The sequence below is a fragment of the Sinohyriopsis cumingii genome, chromosome 3, assembly GCF_028554795.1.
Source record: "Sinohyriopsis cumingii isolate HCF-2022 chromosome 3, ASM2855479v2, whole genome shotgun sequence".
NCBI classification, from domain to species: Eukaryota; Metazoa; Mollusca; class Bivalvia; order Unionida; family Unionidae; genus Sinohyriopsis; species Sinohyriopsis cumingii.
The window spans coordinates 67,384,696-67,403,570 of NC_142963.1; the positions used below are offsets into that span (position 1 = coordinate 67,384,696).

Below are 18,875 nucleotides of genomic sequence, written 5' to 3' on the forward strand. Positions count from 1 at the left end.
ATAATTTTAGGAATTCAAGATAAGACCATGTTTAGGTATTGAGAACTGCAACCATCTCTGATAGGTTTGATCAATAAGAAGAGTTTCAAACCATATTCATTGTAAGATCAACACCATTTTCATTTGGGTCCAACTAGACATCGTTAGAAGCCTTTTAGTGAGAACCCGATATGAATAAATGCATTCATACAGTACAAGTAGTGATAACAAGATTTGAAAGTTTTCAAGGTGGCTGCCATCATGGCCATATTGGATGTCAGATCAGCATCATCTCATTTAGGATGAACTAAACATTAATCTGATCCCAACAAGACTCCCGACAGAGCTGAAGAAATTACCTAAATCCAGAGTATGCCTGCAAAAAATAGATGGTATAAGAAAGTGTTACTGTCGCAATTGTAGATTCTCATTGAATGTTGATTCAAACTTTTGCCGATTGTTCCAGCTTTGTGTCCAACATCAGCTGTGGATACTGTATGTGGTACAATGTGACTTGTTATCCTTCTCAAGTTGTACTTGATGTTCACAAAGGAAAGAGTGAAAGTAGCCATGTTAGATGCCTGGTCATTAGTTTCTGCCATACTGAATGATGGAATATTAGTGAAATTTAAATTCTGACACTGAAAAAAAAAATTGTGATTTTAAAATGTCTCTTCAGTTTTTGAAAAGTATGAAAATGATGTTGATAAAGAATGAAAGACGCTACTGCATGATTTTTTTAACTGCTTTCTTGGTTAATCATTTACTTAAAATCAATCCTTTAAATGTATTTCTGGCAAATGTGTGAGGTCCCAGAATCTGGTAATTTAAAAAAAAATGATAGTGTCTTCTTAAAACCCTTTGATCAGTTATGAGTAGATTTGATAAATGGCATTTTGAGCATGAAAATAAACTGTGTATGAGAAATAGCATTTTGAGCATCAAAAGCAATCAGGCATGAGAAATAGCATTTTGGGCATCAGAATCAATCAGGTATGAGAAATAGCATTTTGAGCATCAGTGCCAATCAGGTATGAGAAATACCATTTTGAGCCTTCAAAACCAATAAGGTATGAGAAATAGCATTTTGAGCATCAAAATCAATCAGATACGAGAAACAGCATTTTGAGCATCGAAGCCAATTGGGTATGAGAAATAACATTTTAAACATCAAAATGAACCAGGTATGAGAAATATAATTTGGGGCATATGACATTTTTTCAGTCTGCATGTATGAGTATTTCAATTAGGAATGATGCTAACACTGGTAGTTTCCCACCTTTTTGGCTTTTAATATTGTTTTTTTGAATTTTACATTTGTAGGAATGGGGGTGGGGTGGTACCATACTATTTTCAGTGCTTAGGGCCCTGGAAAGCCTTAATCTGGCACTGCATGTATCAATACATGCACATTATGATCATTTGATCATTAACAGAACATTAGATATTTGGAAAATGTACTGGCAAAAGAAATGCATTCCAAACTTGTTATTATGTTCTATGTATAAATAGTGAACTGGAAATTTCATTGTATATCCATGGTAGAAAACTACGTATCATAGGATAATGGGTGTCCATTACCTTTTCTTAAGTGGTTCTACTGTGTTTGGATTGAAGAGGTGACACTTTTTTCTTTTCTATTGATTTCTTTCTTTCTTTTTAAGGCATTATTATACATTTAATTAGATCATCTGATTACACATGGGCTCAAGTCATTTTACTAACACTGGGGGCCGGAGTTATACATTTAACTGATTTTTCAACAAGCTATATGCCATCTGTTAATCACCACATTACCTAAATGTTCGATATTTAGTTTGCCAAAATTAGTCTCAGCTGATTATAAAAAGTGAAGAAAAAAATGAGGCCATTATTATCATTATTTTATATATACCACTTGAATATTAAATATTTTTAATTACTCTGCATTCAAATAATGATTTTGATGTTTGTTATTAGCTTTTAAATGATTACAATTTTCATCAACCATCCATTTTAGTCAAGTTAATGGAATATGGCTGTATATTGAAAGAGAATCTCATTTAACTGCACTCTACAGATGCCATTCCATTGAAAGATTATCATCTATTGGATTAGGCTACAATTTGTTGTACCTAATCTTAATTAATTCACATTAGAGCATGTTGACTAATTCATATCGGACTTTAAACCTTTAAGCCCAGTTTTATACACTTTATATATAATACGAAAGATTGTGTGTTTCGCATTTATTTTAAATTTGTAATTTGGATAGACTAATTGGTGAATAGTATTATATTAAAAGGAGCCGCGATAATCAATATTACCTACTGAACCGGAATGTTAGCCGAGATCTAGACTTGATCATGTGACTGGTCAAAATGGCTGCCTATGAATGGTAAACTCCCACTAAAAAAATCGTATATTTTGTTTTGTTATATGTTTTGATTTGGGCGTTATAACTGAATATTTTATTTTGAGATATAGGAAATTAAATTTGATCTCACGCTTCTCGAGTAAGTTTCATTATTAATATCATTGTCAACCTGGTTGAAAAGAGTGGACCGTTCATCGCCCTGAGAGTAGCACCAGGGGATGAATATTCTAGAATGTTAGAATGAATAAAAATGGTATGTTTTCTGCATAGTTCAGGTGTGCATATTATAAAAATGAACTCATCTTCATGATATATTTTCAGATAAATTCACAGGAAACACTCAAACACATGTACCGTCAAGCGTCATGCTACATGTATGTGGCCACACGCACGCACACACACACACATACACACATATGTACCGTCAACCATTTTTAATATTGACATTGGTCACTTTATGCAAAATGTTGACCTCATGTTATTTAAAGCTGACATTTGTATATTTCATACATATGGTTATGTTGGGTGAACATTCAGCCATAAGAAAACATAGACTTTTACTATGTTCTTGACGTCTTAGTTATTTCAAGCTGAAATTTGCATATTTCTTACATATGGTAATATAGAAATGCTTTGTGAACATTCAGCTTTAATAATAAATTTACTTTTTCATTGTTTCAGGTTCTTATGAAGCCTTTTTTTTGCCTTGTTTAAGTGTACTCCTCCGATCATTTTTTTCATAAAATACCACAATGACGAGTCAGACATAAGTTGAAATTATATCTTACTCATAAAATAGTGTATAATCAATAAAGTATTCTTGTACATATATATGTTCCTCTGAAATCACAATTTAGTAAACAATAGTTGCCACTTTTGAATTAAATTATAATAAGATAATTTTGGTAAATTTTCATGACTTTAAAATTAATAACAAAAATTAATGAAAAAAAATAAACAAACAGAAAATAATTTACATTGAATACTTCCACAATTTTACAAAGAATGTCAGTCACATGGACAAAATTCTTGAAAAATTCCTCTTTCACTTCTTCATATTGTACAGGTTTTCCACTAATTCACTGTTACAGTAAATCTGCATTTCTATGGTGTAAATTGTGTATGTAATGCAACATTAAATTTTGGCTGTCAATTTTGTTAATACTTAATAATTCTAATTAATTTTGAGCAATATTATAAATTTCATAAAGTAGTATTAAATTGTGAAATCAGAGTGTGAGAAAAGGAACTGGCACTGTGTTCTTATATAATATTTATAATTATTTTAGTTTTTTAAATAAAGTTATATGATACAGATCAATAGTTTGTTCTTTATAATGTCAATATTCAGAATAGATTAATATTCACAATAAATACTATAAATTGGTTTTCTTTTCTAAAAATAATTAAAATTTTACCTCTTTTTGCCTATAATAAATATTAAAATTTTAAATCAAATAGGCCTACCAGTGCCTCTAGATATCACCCGCCACTGGTAACAACTGAGTCTAACCTCGAAACTACATTACACACCAGAAATTTGTACCCAACATTTTTAATACATTTAATATAATAAATGAACATACATGTGTATAATCTGATTTCTTGGTATAAATGTCTGCTTTGTCCTAAAATGACTTTTTGTGTGTTTTTGAACTCAATTTATGCTATTTTTTTGCCATTATTTACATATTTTTGGAACTCGCATGCCAGGAAGAGTTATTGTTCTTGCTAACATGGGTGACCTGTTAAAAGCTGTAATTCGGGGGTTTTACACAAATATCCTCACACATTGTGGCATTATTCTTGTAAAATGATCTCCAGTGTATTTAAAAAATAGTCTTATGTATACGTATATATTTATTTAGTTTTACAACATTTTGAAAAATTATATTCTCGTTTTTTTCCACCAAATACGTTGTACAAAAGGCCCAGTGTCATATATGTTAAATATAGACACTTGACCTTTAAACCATGAATACATATAATAATGTTGGTTTTTTACAGAGGAAAGTGGAGAAAGTATCAAGGGTAATGAGGTTGACATTTTGAGAAAATCTAAATATTGATCGCTAGCATCCCCCACATCATCCCCCACTGCTACTAAGAGTCCTTACACTTGGAAGTTATACAAGAGTGTGGCAGTAGTTATTGGTGGATAGATGTATAATACAGTTCCATACTTTTGATACAGTATCACATGGACATCTGACGCCTACCACCCATTGCTACTGATATCACTGGACAACAAATTTTTACAAAAGTCATGTTACTGAAATAAAATTAGTCAATTCTTATCAATTTGTATGTGCTGAACACGAATATGACAGTCAAATTGCAAAATTGGCTCTAGTTTTTTTGTAATCTGCAAGAAATTAATGTTTACATAACGAAATGCATTCCAATAGTAAAAGGTCAGCTGTAATAGCCTACCTATAAAAAATCAAGTCATTGACTACATCTTAGATTTCTTCGCCTGTCTCTTGTACAGCTGTTCGGGAGCATCTCTGAGGAGTGTCCAGCAGTAGTCAGCCAGCATTGTAGTGGACCATTTTCCCTGGTATCTTTGTTCCATTGTTGCGATATCTTGATGAAAACGTTCGCCGTGTTCATCACTAACAATACCACAGTTGCTAGGAAAGAAATCCAAATGGGAATGAAGGAAGTGAATCTTTAGAGACATATTGCAGCCAAGTTTCTTATACTTCATCAACATGTCTTCTACTAGTTCCTTATAGTTTTCTGCCCTAACATTTCCGAGGAAGTTTGTAGAAACTAGGCGAAAAGCATTCCATGCTTGTTTCGCGTCACCTTCCAGCAAGTTGTTGAACCAGTCATCTTTGAAAAGCTCTCGAATCTGAGGACCCACAAAAACTCCCTCTTTAATCTTTGCTTCGCTGAGTCGAGGGAATTTTTCATGCAGGTATCGGAATGCTGGCAAAGTCCGGTCAATGGCTTTCACGAAGTTCTTCATCAAACCTAGTTTGATGCGAAGGGGTGGTAGCAAGATTTTCTGAGCCTCAACCAGAGCTGGGTGTTGGATATTCTTCTCTCCAATGGCTACATTCTGCCTGTGAGTCCATTCCTTCCTCATGTAGTGCATTTCCCTTGCTCGGCTATCCCACTCGCATAAGAAACACATGTATTTTGTATATCCTTGCTGCAGTCCCATTAAAAGGGCAACTACCTTCAAATCACCACAGAGGTGCCAGCTGTACTTGTTATACTCAATGGAATTCAGTAGCTGCCTTAAGTTATCGTATGTCTCTTTCATGTGGACAGCATACGCTACTGGAATAGATGGAAGAATGTTTCCATTGTGCAAAAGCACAGCCTTGAGACTCAGTTTCGAAGAGTCCACAAATAGTCTCCATTCTTGTGGGTCATGAGTGATTTTTAAAGCATTCATGAGGCCCTCAATATCGGAACAGAATATCAGATTACTTTCCTTTCTGAAGAAAGGCTCCAATTGCTGGTGGCGCTTTTGATATGCAGTAATTGTGACATCTTCTTCTAGAAGATTCCATTGTTGGAGTCTTGATCCTAGCAATTCTGCCTTGTTCTTTGATAAGTCCAAATCACGAATCAGGTCATTTAGTTCTTCCTGTGTTATTCTGTGTGGGGTTGATGATGCACCACAGTGAAAATCTGGATCACTGCATGCTGATGGACCAGGAGAAGAACAGGTCGACTCACCTTTGTCTTCGTCAGATGAATCAAGAGAATATTCTGCTGGAGGTTCTGGAATAGGAAGTCCCTCACCATGTGGAACTGGTCTCAATGCAGACGGAATGTTTGGGTAGACTATTCTCGACTTCTTTCGCTTCGTTATTCCGCCGGAAAGAGGAGGAACCAAGCAGAAGTAACAGTCATTTAGGTGGTTGCTTGGCTCTCTCCACACCATTGGGACTGCAAACGGCATTGATGACCTTTTGCAATTCAACCACTGTGAAAGCTGTGTTGTACATGTAGCACAGCATATATGCGGAGCCCAAGGCTTGTCTTGGTCACCAACCTTGCATCCGAAGTAAAGATGATATGCCTTCTTCACTTGAGAATTGATACTTTTCTTCTGGTTGGCAAATGTCACTTCCCCACAAATATAGCAAAAATTGTCCGCGGTATTAACACACTTTCGAGGCATTACTGTTCTTTATTGTACGTAAATGGATAAAATAATAAGTTTTATGTAACAGTAGCTTGAACTGTCTCGCACAACGTCTAAAATATTTTAAATGCTGAACCTATCTGATTGGGCTTTATATAGTACACTGCTTACGTCAGCTTCAGCAGCCGCCTGGCATTAGTATAATAGGCCTACACATGTATAGTACACTGCTGACGTCAACTTACTTCAGCAGCCGCATGGCATTAGTATTGCATTACATCAGAAAATGATGCAATCAACTGTGGATGATGTGAGCATGATGGTATTATGCAATGTTACATCATTATTCCGGATGTTGCTGCAGTCCTACTAGAGAAATTTACACAGTGAAACATAGAAAATGAGGTATATGAATATCTTCAAAACGAGAGCCAATACAAATTTTTCACGGTTATATTCGTGTTCGGCACACCAAAATACTACAGATTAGGGCCTTTTCAAGTCAGTAATGATTTCACTGTTGACCAGTGTATTCACTCGTGTTTCTCAACAAAAATGGGGAATTTGTTTTTTCTCATAAGTTTCATTCTACAGTACTTATTAAGAATATTGATTGAAATTAATTATAGGTCAAAGAAATATACAATAAACTTCATGTATTACAAAAAGAGCTACCACATGATTGTTATTATTAATTATGCGCATTATTATTTGTTTAGCCTAGGTTAGTGGGAATCTAGACAGAGCAGTCATGTTTTAGGCATTGTCCTCTTTAACAGATCGTTATGATGTTGGTTCAAGTTTTTCAGCAATGCAGTGATAGTGGATTCAGTATGCAGGATCTGGCCTGCTTCTCATTTGCAGGAAAAAAATATGCATTAAATCAGGGGTATATACAGCACAGATTCACAACACCCACACTGTTTTTGTATAACCTAGCACCAGAGTATTCATTAAAGTATCTTGGCATGGAATTCTCAAAAGACCTTTCTTGGAAATGCCACATAGACAGTGAAAAAAGGGAACATCACCCTTTATTTCATGTATCACAACCTTCAAATCAGTAATAAGGAAGTAAAAACAGCATACTTGGCACAGGTGCAACCTGACATCGATCAGTACTGTTCAACCATGTGAAACCCAGATAACCAGGCCCTAATAAACAAGATAGAGATGGTTTAGAAGAGGGCTGCTAAATAAACTATAAACCGATACAGATATACTAGCAAGTCCATTGCCGTGCTGGATTATCTCCAGTGGATATCACTAGACTTCATGTGAACCAAGGCCCATTTGACCATGTTATCTGAGGTAACCAAAAACGTTGTGAAATACTTGTGGCCAAATATCTGATTCTCACATTTAGCTGAACCAGTACAAATAGCACCAAGAAGTTCAGACAGATATCTACAGTTACAAACTCTTTCAAGCTCAGCTTCTTTACACACCCAAGGAAATGGAACAAATTACTGGCTACATTTTGTAGAAGCTCCTGAGATGGTATCTCACAAGCAGGAGCTTTCCATCATCACTTTCAAATGCAGTTGTCAGTTACAAGTAAGACCTAGTGATTATCAGGGCAATGCTGGTTGAGGTACATTTATCTCTTTGCTGCCACAATAGCCAGGTTGGTCTGAGTATGAAGGGATGAAAATGTAGACACTCTTTCACTTATTTCTGTCTTTCCTATTGTTACTCTTCTAGTATTTCTATCTTTCCTATTGTTATTCTTCTAGTATTTAACTTTCCTATTGTTACTCATCTAGTATTTCTATCTTTCCTATTGTTACTCTTCTAGTATTTCTATCTTTCTTGTTACTTTTCTAGTATTTCTATCTTTCTTATTGTTACTCTTCTAGTATTTCTATCTTTCCTATTGTTACTCCTCTAGTATTTCTAGCTTTCTTATTGTTACTTTTCTAGTATTTCTATCTTTCTTATTGTTACTCTTCTAGTATTTCTATCTTTCCTATTGTTACTCTTCTAGTATTTCTATCTTTCCTATTGTTACTCTTCTAGTATTTCTATCTTTCTTATTGTTACTCTTCTAGTATTTCTATCTTTCCTATTGTTACTCTTCTGGTATTTTTATCTTTCCTATTGTTACTCCTCTATTTGTCCTATTTCTACCATACTTACTGAGAGCCTCAGTGGCTAGTGTGTCTGACTCATGACTGAAAGTGTGTATGTTGGAATCCTACCATAAGACCAGCCTGGGTCAGCTACCATGGTTTGCCCATAGGCAAGGAATTTTAATCCAATTTCCTCAGCATTAAATAACTTGTGTTGCTGTGCCTTAAAGTATCAAACCAAACTATAACCATTCTTACTGTTATCTTGACCGAAAAACACCCATTGTTTGGTAATCAAGTGTGAATGCATCAGTGTAGACATTGACATACTCCTGCAGCCTTTAAATAATAATAATAATAATACTGGTAATAATAATCTTGCAATGTGTTGTACACAAGTCACATTAACTGTTATGAGCTGTTGTTACCAGAAACAAAAGTTAAAACAAACTGAGCTGAAGCAACATATCTTGCTCAATACAGCCCTGTGCACTGGGGTTAGAACTTGAAACCCATCAAATATGACTAATACTCTAACATATCAACTATCTGGTTCTCCTATATACAAAAGAGTGTCAACAAGGTGAATATCCTGGTAAATGCCTATGTTTGCTTGCATGGTAGTTAATGAATGATAAATTGGTGAATGTAAACTGGTGATGACTCTTTAGCCAGTTTAAACAGCACAATTTTTCCACAGTAATGGGTTTCTGTAAGCCTTGAAAGTCATAATGAGGGCACTTCAGCACTAAAAACAAGTCAAATGATAAAGGTTTGGAGGGTACATTGTAGAATTGTTCTACACATCTGCATCTATTATTTCATTATCATCAGATATAGAATTGATTCATAAATTTTATGTTTAAAAACTCCATAAGGAATGTGTTAAATGTTTATCTGAGTGCAGTGCAAACCAGCAGAAGCTTAATAAATTGATCCACTGTTTGCTCCTGGGCCTTGTTAATGGACTTCTTGGTGAAAAACTGCATCAGTCAGCACTTGCACAGCCAATGTTATCTTATAACAAACAATTTTATCTTATGTCTTTGGATATATTTTCATTCTTTAAAGAAGAGGTGCATAAGGCTTTTCCAAATGGACTACAAAATTATCATGGTAGAGATTTGTAGATTACCAAATGATAAAGACAATTAAACAACAACGATTCCAGAAACAGACACATTTGGTGGTTATCTGTACAAAGCAAAATAAGATTTCCATACCATTCACATTTGTTTGTTAGTATTTGATTTATAAATTAGCTGGTAACATAGACGTCATCATTAACACATTATCAGATAAAAAAATAAATGAATTAGTTGGATGCTGATAGAGATGATTGACAGGTATCAGTTACTGAGACAGAAAAAGAGGTGAGTGGTATTACAATGAAGTACTGATCTTGTTTAATCTTGGTCATCAGAAAAGACGATGACAGTAAGACAATGCAGTATCTATAAAGGTAATTGAATTTATGGCTAAAAGCCAACACCCATGACTTAAAAAAAGAACTTGAAGTGCTTTTTAAAAAGTGTTTTGGGTTGTATGTGTCAAATCTAATTCATAATTTACTGTTGTAAAAATTTCAAAAGTTAAGATTTGAAAATTTAGCAGTTTGCAGGAAATACATTAATTTTATTATCAAAACCAAATCAAACTTGAAGAATGAATGTTGAAGACATGCATGAATCAGAACAATTAGAATTTCTGAGAAAGATGGGGTACCATATATACTTGCTTAAAAGTAAATATATTCAACTGAAAATTCAATTAATGCAGTGTAGTGGGTCAAAACAATATCAGTTTAAATCCTTTTACACTTTCATGCCATTAATCTTATCCAGAAATTATTATATGGTAAACACCATATTTATCCATCACTACACACTACATGTACTTGTATCAGCATTTATTTGGATTTTAATAATCTGAGAATATGTCACTACACACTACATGTACTTGTATCAGCATTTATTAGGATTTGAATAATCTGAGAATATGTCACTACACACTACATGTACTTGTATGAGCATTTATTAGGATTTGAATAATCTGAGAATATGTCACTACACACTACATGTACTTGTATCAGCATTTATTTGGATTTGAATAATCTGAGAATATGTCACTACACACTACGTGTACTTGTATCAGCATTTATTTGGATTTGAATAATCTGAGAATATGTCACTACACACTACATGTACTTGTATCAGCATTTATTAGGATTTGAATAATCTGAGAATATGTCACTACACACTACATGTACTTGTATCAGCATTTATTTGGATTTGAATAATCTGAGAATATGTCACTACACACTACATGTACTTGTATCGGCATTTATTTGGATTTGAATGATCTGAGAATATGAAATATTACTACAAAGTGAAGTGTCCATCAGTGTTGTTTACAGTGGGTGTTAGTATGTTGCTTACATTTATGCGTAAATCAGAACAAGCTGTATGTACATTATATTTATTGTTTTGCTGTATAAACTAGTGCAATTGGTGTGAATTTGACAGTTGGGACAGGAAAGCTTTTTAGGTTATTTCAAAGACAGAATTACTGTATATGCTTGTGTGTAGACCATATATACTGTTCATAAAATTAAAATTAGATTTGTAAAATTTTGTGCAAGTATAGAAATTTTGTGTACCTTTTAAAAGAGGCAGAATAAAATAATTGGTATGTATGTATTAAATACAGTGGAAAAGCTGTTTAAGTTATTTCAGAGATATAATTTTTTATGGCTCATTTTATGATCATTGATATTGACCGTAATATCTTTTAAGCTTTCTAAAATGTTGTGCAGTGTTTTAGAAATGTATTTCATTTTTGAATGGTATCAAATATGACTTAATAAAACATGAAGAATGCTTAAAATGTAGCAATTGGTACATATTTTAACGATATTGTAGTGGTGTGACTCAAATTGTTCAAGCTGTGTTAAAAATACATACCACACATACACACACACAATTGCAACAGAAAGTGTTTCAAGTCTTTCAGAGATAGAATGTCCTGCTCATGTCTAGATTGTTGATAATGGCCTTAAATTATAGCTTAAACATTCATAAATATTGTGCAGTTGTTCAAAAATTTATTTATGTTTTGTATGGTGCCAAATATGACTTAATTCATTAAAACATGAAGAAATGCATAAAATGGAATAATTGGTATGTATTTAGCAGTTGTAACAGAATAGCAGTAAGTTTTCAGATATAAAATTTTATTTAGACACTGAATATAATCCTTAAAATAAGTATTTGCTTTCTAAAATGTTGTGAAGTATTTTGAAAATTGATTTTTTAAATGGTTCTATATATGAATTGATTTAATGAAAGATGAAGACATTTATAAAATGGAGCATTTGGCAGATGCAGTTTAAAGAGATATAAGTTATTTCCCAAATAGCATTTTTTGGGCTATATGTCTGTGCCCATTATTCTGCCCACATAATGCACCTTTAGAGCATGGTCTACACTGACAGAACTGCACTGACTATGGACGGCAAGGTGTATGCATGCAAAGAAAACACAAGGAAGAAAGATAGTACTGGGATATTTTGAGTTGTTAATTTCACTAAAGTCCTGTTTCCCAGCTACTCACTCCATTAGTATAAAAGAAATATTAAATACATTTGAAGTACAAAAATATGACTTTTTCAAAACATGAAACTTTCTTTTCACTAAATTATATTTCATGCAGGTATCCGAGGCGTAGAGATTATGAGACAGAGAGAAACAGTATAGCAGCAACTATCACTCCAGCCACAAGTCATCCATTGAAAGCAATATCAGTTGGTATCATACAATGAATAGCAATTTTGTTAAACCCTTATTTATTTCTTTATTCACGACTTTGAATGTAGAAGAATGTTATTTGCTATGCCCATCTTGTCTGTCCATTTGGAGCTTAATATAATTCTTGACAAGTATGTTTGACATACACAAATTAATCTTGCACAGAGGTGGCAGATATGTAAACTTGCTTTAAATAGTAAATATTCACATTATCGCATGACTATGACTTTAATCATGTGCTAAACCTAACCCATATCTCGCATGAGACTGGAAGCTGCTGCTCATATTTTAGGAGGCCAAAGACTGTGCTAGCTTGGAGGTAAGGGGATGTAACTCTGTCTGCTTCTAATTCTCATTATGTATTATGATCAGGTAATTTATTTGAAGAAGGAACTAATATTTGGAGTCAAATATTTCTTCAATAATACTTATATGATCATTAAAGGCACACCTTCCAAAGCCCTTGCTGCAATTACATACCTAGAAATAGTAACTGATGATTGATTAATCCAAGTGGAGACTACTCTAGCCTGACTTCCACCTTTACGAGCACAAAAATGTTTAGAATGTTTCTTGCTAAAACAAAGCTAAAGATGTGTTGAAGATCATTTTAAGTTTAGGAGGGCTAGATTTGTGAGGTAGTGGAAATAAATTTTACCCAATACTTCAAAAACTGCTTTTCAGGTTGTTGAAGTAAAATCAGCAGATAAGAGAGGAACTCCAGTTAAAAGTTTCCAGGATGTGCTCAAAAGGGATTTTGTGGACCCATTAAGATCCTCAGATCCCCTAGGCACTTCTTTGGAAGGATCTGACCCACTGTCACAGTTTGCTGCAGAAGCTGCCCAAAAGAAGTCATCAGTTGGACTTAATATTGGGGTATGGTGTTCTTTCATCACTGAGTGTTGTTTCTAGTTGAAGCATATGTTGATGCATGATTAAATCAAGATAATGCTTATATTCCAATATTTTTACAAAGTAAGACATATAGGTTGTGTGTACCTTTTTAATTTATATATCCCACATGGTGTAATTATGGGGTAATAATAGCTACCACTCTGTCCATAAACATGTTCATTTCCAGAGCATATCTCTCAAACTGTTTAAAGTATTTCAGTTAAACATGATGCACATATTAGACTAGAGGTCCAGATGTGCCTTTTGCAATTCACATGTTTTCAGTTTCAATATTTTTGTCATGTTTTGATATGTACAGTGGAACCCCGCTATAACGCGCCCCGCCATAACGCGAATTCGGATATAACGCGGTCGTAGCATGGCTCCCGAAATTTCGTATATTCATTCACACATGGAGAAAAAAAATTTGGAGAAAAGTAAAAAAAAACAAAACAAGAAATTAACTTCATTTTGGGCATGAGATTAGTTGTGACTTTTAAAATAATATGATCGTGGCATGGTTCCTGAAATTTGAAATTCATTTACGTGTATTTTTATCGGACCGTGAAAATATTTGTTTAACATACGAGAAATAGTGTGTAAAACGTTTATTATAATTTGGTGGAAGAATTCGCGTATGACTTTTAATAATAAACGATCGGAACTTAACAATTTATCCAGGTTCTTTAAGTGATTTTGGAGAAGTGATCGTGTATGAATTCTAAAATAATACGATATATATAACGTACGAGAAATAGTGTGTACAACGCTTGGCTTCTGAAATTTATCAATTTGAACAGGTTGTGGTGAAGCTCCGCATTCTACTCTAGAAGAGAAAACTGGTTTCATTAGGTTTTTGAATTGTTAAGCCGAAGTAAACATTATCGGAAGTGTTACTTATTACGGATCCATGAGTAAAGCCAGTAAATCGTCTTTGTGATTGTCTTCCATGAATTCTGTATACAGTCGTTGCTCAAACAATAGCCGACATGGGCTTCTTATTTAACTGCAATCACAGCCAAGCAGCAGACAAAGCTGTGGTTGATACAAGAGTCGCACAATTTAATAAACATCAAAGGACGAAAGCCGCCAACATGTATGCTGTGCTTGGCGGTGTGATCAAACAACAAACAGTTGAAAGTAAATAATATCCAATACAGACACCGTATGTAGACCTGGGAATAGCTGCATGCAATGACCGTACGATATCAGACGGCAAGTAAATGGTTTCAATATTTTGTTCATCCTATATTTTACACGACGAATTCAGACTATTACAAAATTATTGAATATTTTAAATCTGTACGATTTTCAATGAATTTACATCCATTATGGATGAACTGCATGCCACGACGGCACGGTAGCATACGGTGTTGATACACTTTTCATGATATAGCGATAGTCTGGTATTATCGGTCAATCTGTATTATCGTTCAAACAAATAAAAATTAGTAAATGTTTTTAATGCACAGTAATAACCTATAAATATATTAGCCATCGATTATTTTGAATATATCTTAATTAATGCATTCCAGTTAATATTCATCTGATGATAAGCCGACTTTTGATCATTGTACATGTATACACGTATATGTTCTCGGAAAAAAGTTAAATATTGTAAAACCCCGCATTAACGCGACCCCGCTTTTAGCGCGATCCGATTTTATGGACCCCGATCATCGCGTTATAGCGGGGTTCCACTGTATCTCAGTGAAACTTGGTATACACATTGGTCTAATGATCAGACTGAGTGAAACTTGGTATACACATTGGTCTAATGGACCAGACTGAGGGAAACTTGGTATACACATTGAACTAATGGACCAAACTGAGTGAAACTTGGTATAAATGTTAAACTAGTGGACCAGACTGAGTGAAACTTGGTACACACATTGGTCTAATAGACCAGACTGAGTGAAACTTGGTATACACATTGAGGAAGTGGACCAGACTGAGTGAAACTTGGTATACACATTGGTATAATAGACCATACTGAGGGAAACGTGGTATACACATTGGTCTAATCAACCAGACTGAGTGAAACTTGGTATACACATTAAACTAATGGACCAGACTGAGAGAAACTTGGTATACACATTTAACCAGTGGACCAGACTGAATGAAATGTGGTACACACATTAGGCTAATGGACTAGACTGAGTGAAACTTGGTATTCACATTAGACCAGTGGACCAGACTGAGTGAAATGTGGTACACACATTAGGCTAATGGACCAAACTGAGTGAAACTTGGTATACACATTAGACCAGTGGACTAGACTGAGTGAAATATGGTACACACATTAGGCTAATGGACTAGACTGAGTGAAACTTGGGATAAAGATTGGGCTAGTGGACCAGACTGAGTGAAACTTGGTATGCACATTAGACCAGTGGACCAGACTGAGTGAAATGTGGTACACATATTAGGCTAATGGACTAGACTGAGTGAAACTTGGGATAAAGATTGGGCTAGTGGACCAGACTGAGTGAAACTAGGTACACACATTGGGCTAGTGGACCAGACTGAGTGAAACTTGGTACACACCTTAGACCAGTGGACCAGACTGAGTGAAATGTAGTACACACATTGGACTAGTATCCCAAAATTGTTTGAGGGAAAAACTTTCTGACTGTTTAAGATATTGCTATGAAACTTGGTATACATATTTTACTAGTAGTTCATTTGTGCCTTTTTCTATTCACAAGTATTACTGTATGTTTCAGTATTTTTTATGTTGTTATCTGTTTGTCTGTCAATCCATCCACCCATCCTTTATCCACTATTTCATTTCCATGGGAAAATTCCAAAACCATTTTGGATATCTCAGTAAATTTGGCACACATATTTGACAGTCGGTGTTAATGTACCATTTGTTTTATTCTCAGATCTTCACTTTATATATTTTGACATTTGTATCCATTTGTTCAACCATCCATCCATCCATCCACATCCCTTCCTCCCTCCCATCCATCCCATCCATCCATCCATCCAGCCAGCCATCCATATTCACACTTTCATTTCAAGAGCATAGCTCTAAAATCATTGAAAATGTATCAGTGAGCCTTAGTACACTGTTAGGCTAATGGTACATATATGCCCTTTTGTATCAGCAGTGCATGAGGTCCAGTGTTTTAAATGTTTTTCTCCATTCATCTTCCAGCTATCCATTGTTCACGCTTTTGTTTCTAGGACAAAACTTCAAAACCATTTAAGATATCTCTGTGATGCTGAATTGATAGAAATCATGCCCATAATGTAATAACATGTCACTATGTGTGAAGATGTAAGAAAACAAAATTTCTGTGGTTGGTGAGAATTAGGCATCACTTGCAAAATGTTTTTTTTATTATTCACAAGTCCCATCTCTTGGTGAATCATGTATATGCAGGGTGTAAATACATGGGAAAGCTTCATAAATCACCACCACAGAGGTTATCATAGATAATGAGTATAGTACATGAGTGTATCATGATTGCAGAGTGAGAAGAAAGGGGCAGGAAATGAAAATGAGCTGGATGATTCGTTTGAGCCATGGTCCAGCAAGAAATCTGGAATCCTTGCCAAATACACCACCTCCGAAAAATTGTCCATTACCACCAGCTTTCTGTCAGCCTCAGATAAGGAGAAAGGTATTCCAGATGTTTCATATCCATGCAAAACAACCCACTGATAAGAATTGTAATTTTGATTGAAGGTTACTTTTTGAGCATTCATAAGGTAATACATACTGTATCTCATATGCAGATTCCATGTATTGCATTAGAGATTGATGGAAATTGAAAGTTAATTGCTTGTTCGTCATTTACTAGAATGCTTTAAAAGTAACCATCAATCTTTATTTATATTTTTGTTGTATAATTTTGAAATAAAGAAGTTATTTCTACAGCATAAACATTTCTTGGTTAAATAAATTTCTTAATTCAAACTTAGGATCCAACTTTTGCTAAAAATCTGCTTTGCATTTTCATTCATATCAGCAAGTGGTTGCAGCCTGGTACATGTAGGTTTATTTTACTTAAATGTTCTAAAAGTGGTGAGGTAAATGTTTCTTACTAGCTCTGGAATCATACTAAGTCATGCATCCAGTGTCCAGTCAATGAATTAATGAATATATGAAGAACTCTTTCATTTTCTATGTAATTAAAGAAAAAATACATTGTGTGAATTTACATATTAATTATCTACCTCTGATGATGCCTTTTTGAGTAAATGTTTGATAGGTGAAGAAGAAATACAAAATAAGGTTATCATTTTAATTTTTACCAGCTATATGCTTTTGAAAAAAGAAATCATATCAAAGTTAATAATCTGGTGCCAAAGTCACAGTTTGCAATGATTTGTTTATCAATACTCAGTAAATATTTTATACTTTTGGGTAAGTACCTACATTCATACCTGGAGCATATTACAAATAAATGTACTGTTTTTTAAAGTGGTGATCAAGACCCAGACCACAACTACTGTTACAGACAAGGTTAAAAATAGGTTGGAGCAACTTGATGATTTTGAGGAGGTAACTAATTTCTCTCATTATGATATAATAAAGTGAAATTACTAAGTTTTTTAACCCTCAGTTTTTGTAATTTTGCAAAACAAAAGCTGTTTTGTGGATTGAAAACGGAGTCATTCTGTAAACATAGAAGCATTGTTCATTGAAGTATTTAAACTGTTAGTTTGTTTTAACAATGAAGTCCTTAAAAATTTGCAAAGTAAATTTACACCAAATTATTGAACTTATTTAAAGTTCTAGCTTATTGGTTCTTTTGGCCAATGAAATATCTGTGCATTTACAGCCAGTATACCACAGAATTTAATAAAAGCTGAACCCAGCATATCCCATCTTACTATCTATACCAAAAACCGATCCCAGCATATCCACTTTTACTGTTTATACCAAAAACTGACCCCAGTATATCCAGTCTTCTGTCTTTACTAAAAACTGACCCCAGCATAACCAGTCTTACTGACTATACCAAGAACTGACCCTCAGCATATCTGATCTTACTGTCTATACCAAAACCTGACCCTAGCATATCCAATCTTACTGTCTAAACAAAACACATCATTTTAATCTCAAATACATTCTTTATTCTGGTTCATTCAGAGTAATAGCTACTTGCAAATTCAGATCTCCTTTATTACAACACTGTAATCAGGGTCTTTAACTGCTATCATCATTATATACCAAACCACATTATAACACAAAATATTTTAAAGAGCAAGAAGGTACAGTCAAACCCACTTATCTCGACCTCGGTTATCTCGACAACCCGCTTATGTCGAGCGTTTTGGTCCGGTCCCGAAAAAATTCTTCTTTGTTATGCTATTTTTTACCCGCTTATCTCGACCTCTGTTAAGTCGATAACCCGGTTATGTCGGGCATAAGTTTCGGTCCGAAGTAACATGTGGACCCGCTTAATTCGACGAAATGCAACTTTTTAACGTCAATCTCACAGAAATTGTACAAGAAATAGTCAGCAAAAGCGATCGATTTGTAGAAAATATGAAGTAATATCAGTCTGCTTTTGTTTACTCCGGTGCTGATCTGTAACGAACGATTCAAAAGCACTTACGTTTTCATACATATGCTCGGCACCGTCGACACTTGCCACAAACAATTTCATTTTTTTAATGCATTCAGCCATTTCACTGTAGCT

At 34.4% G+C, this 18,875-nt stretch overlaps 1 protein-coding gene across 1 annotated transcript in view; it reads left to right on the top strand.

Moving 5' to 3' along the window:
- The first annotated feature begins 2,312 nt into the window (after positions 1-2,312).
- Positions 2,313-18,875, top strand: part of LOC149803028 (VPS35 endosomal protein-sorting factor-like) — a 73,422-nt gene continuing 56,859 nt past the window's right edge. Inside the window, exons 1-5 of the mRNA XM_089952585.1 lie at positions 2,313-2,356; positions 12,227-12,317; positions 13,006-13,197; positions 16,697-16,847; positions 17,652-17,731. Coding sequence (XP_089808711.1) covers positions 2,340-2,356; positions 12,227-12,317; positions 13,006-13,197; positions 16,697-16,847; positions 17,652-17,731 — 531 coding nt within the window. The 5' untranslated portion in view covers positions 2,313-2,339. The remainder of the gene's footprint in view (positions 2,357-12,226; positions 12,318-13,005; positions 13,198-16,696; positions 16,848-17,651; positions 17,732-18,875) is intronic.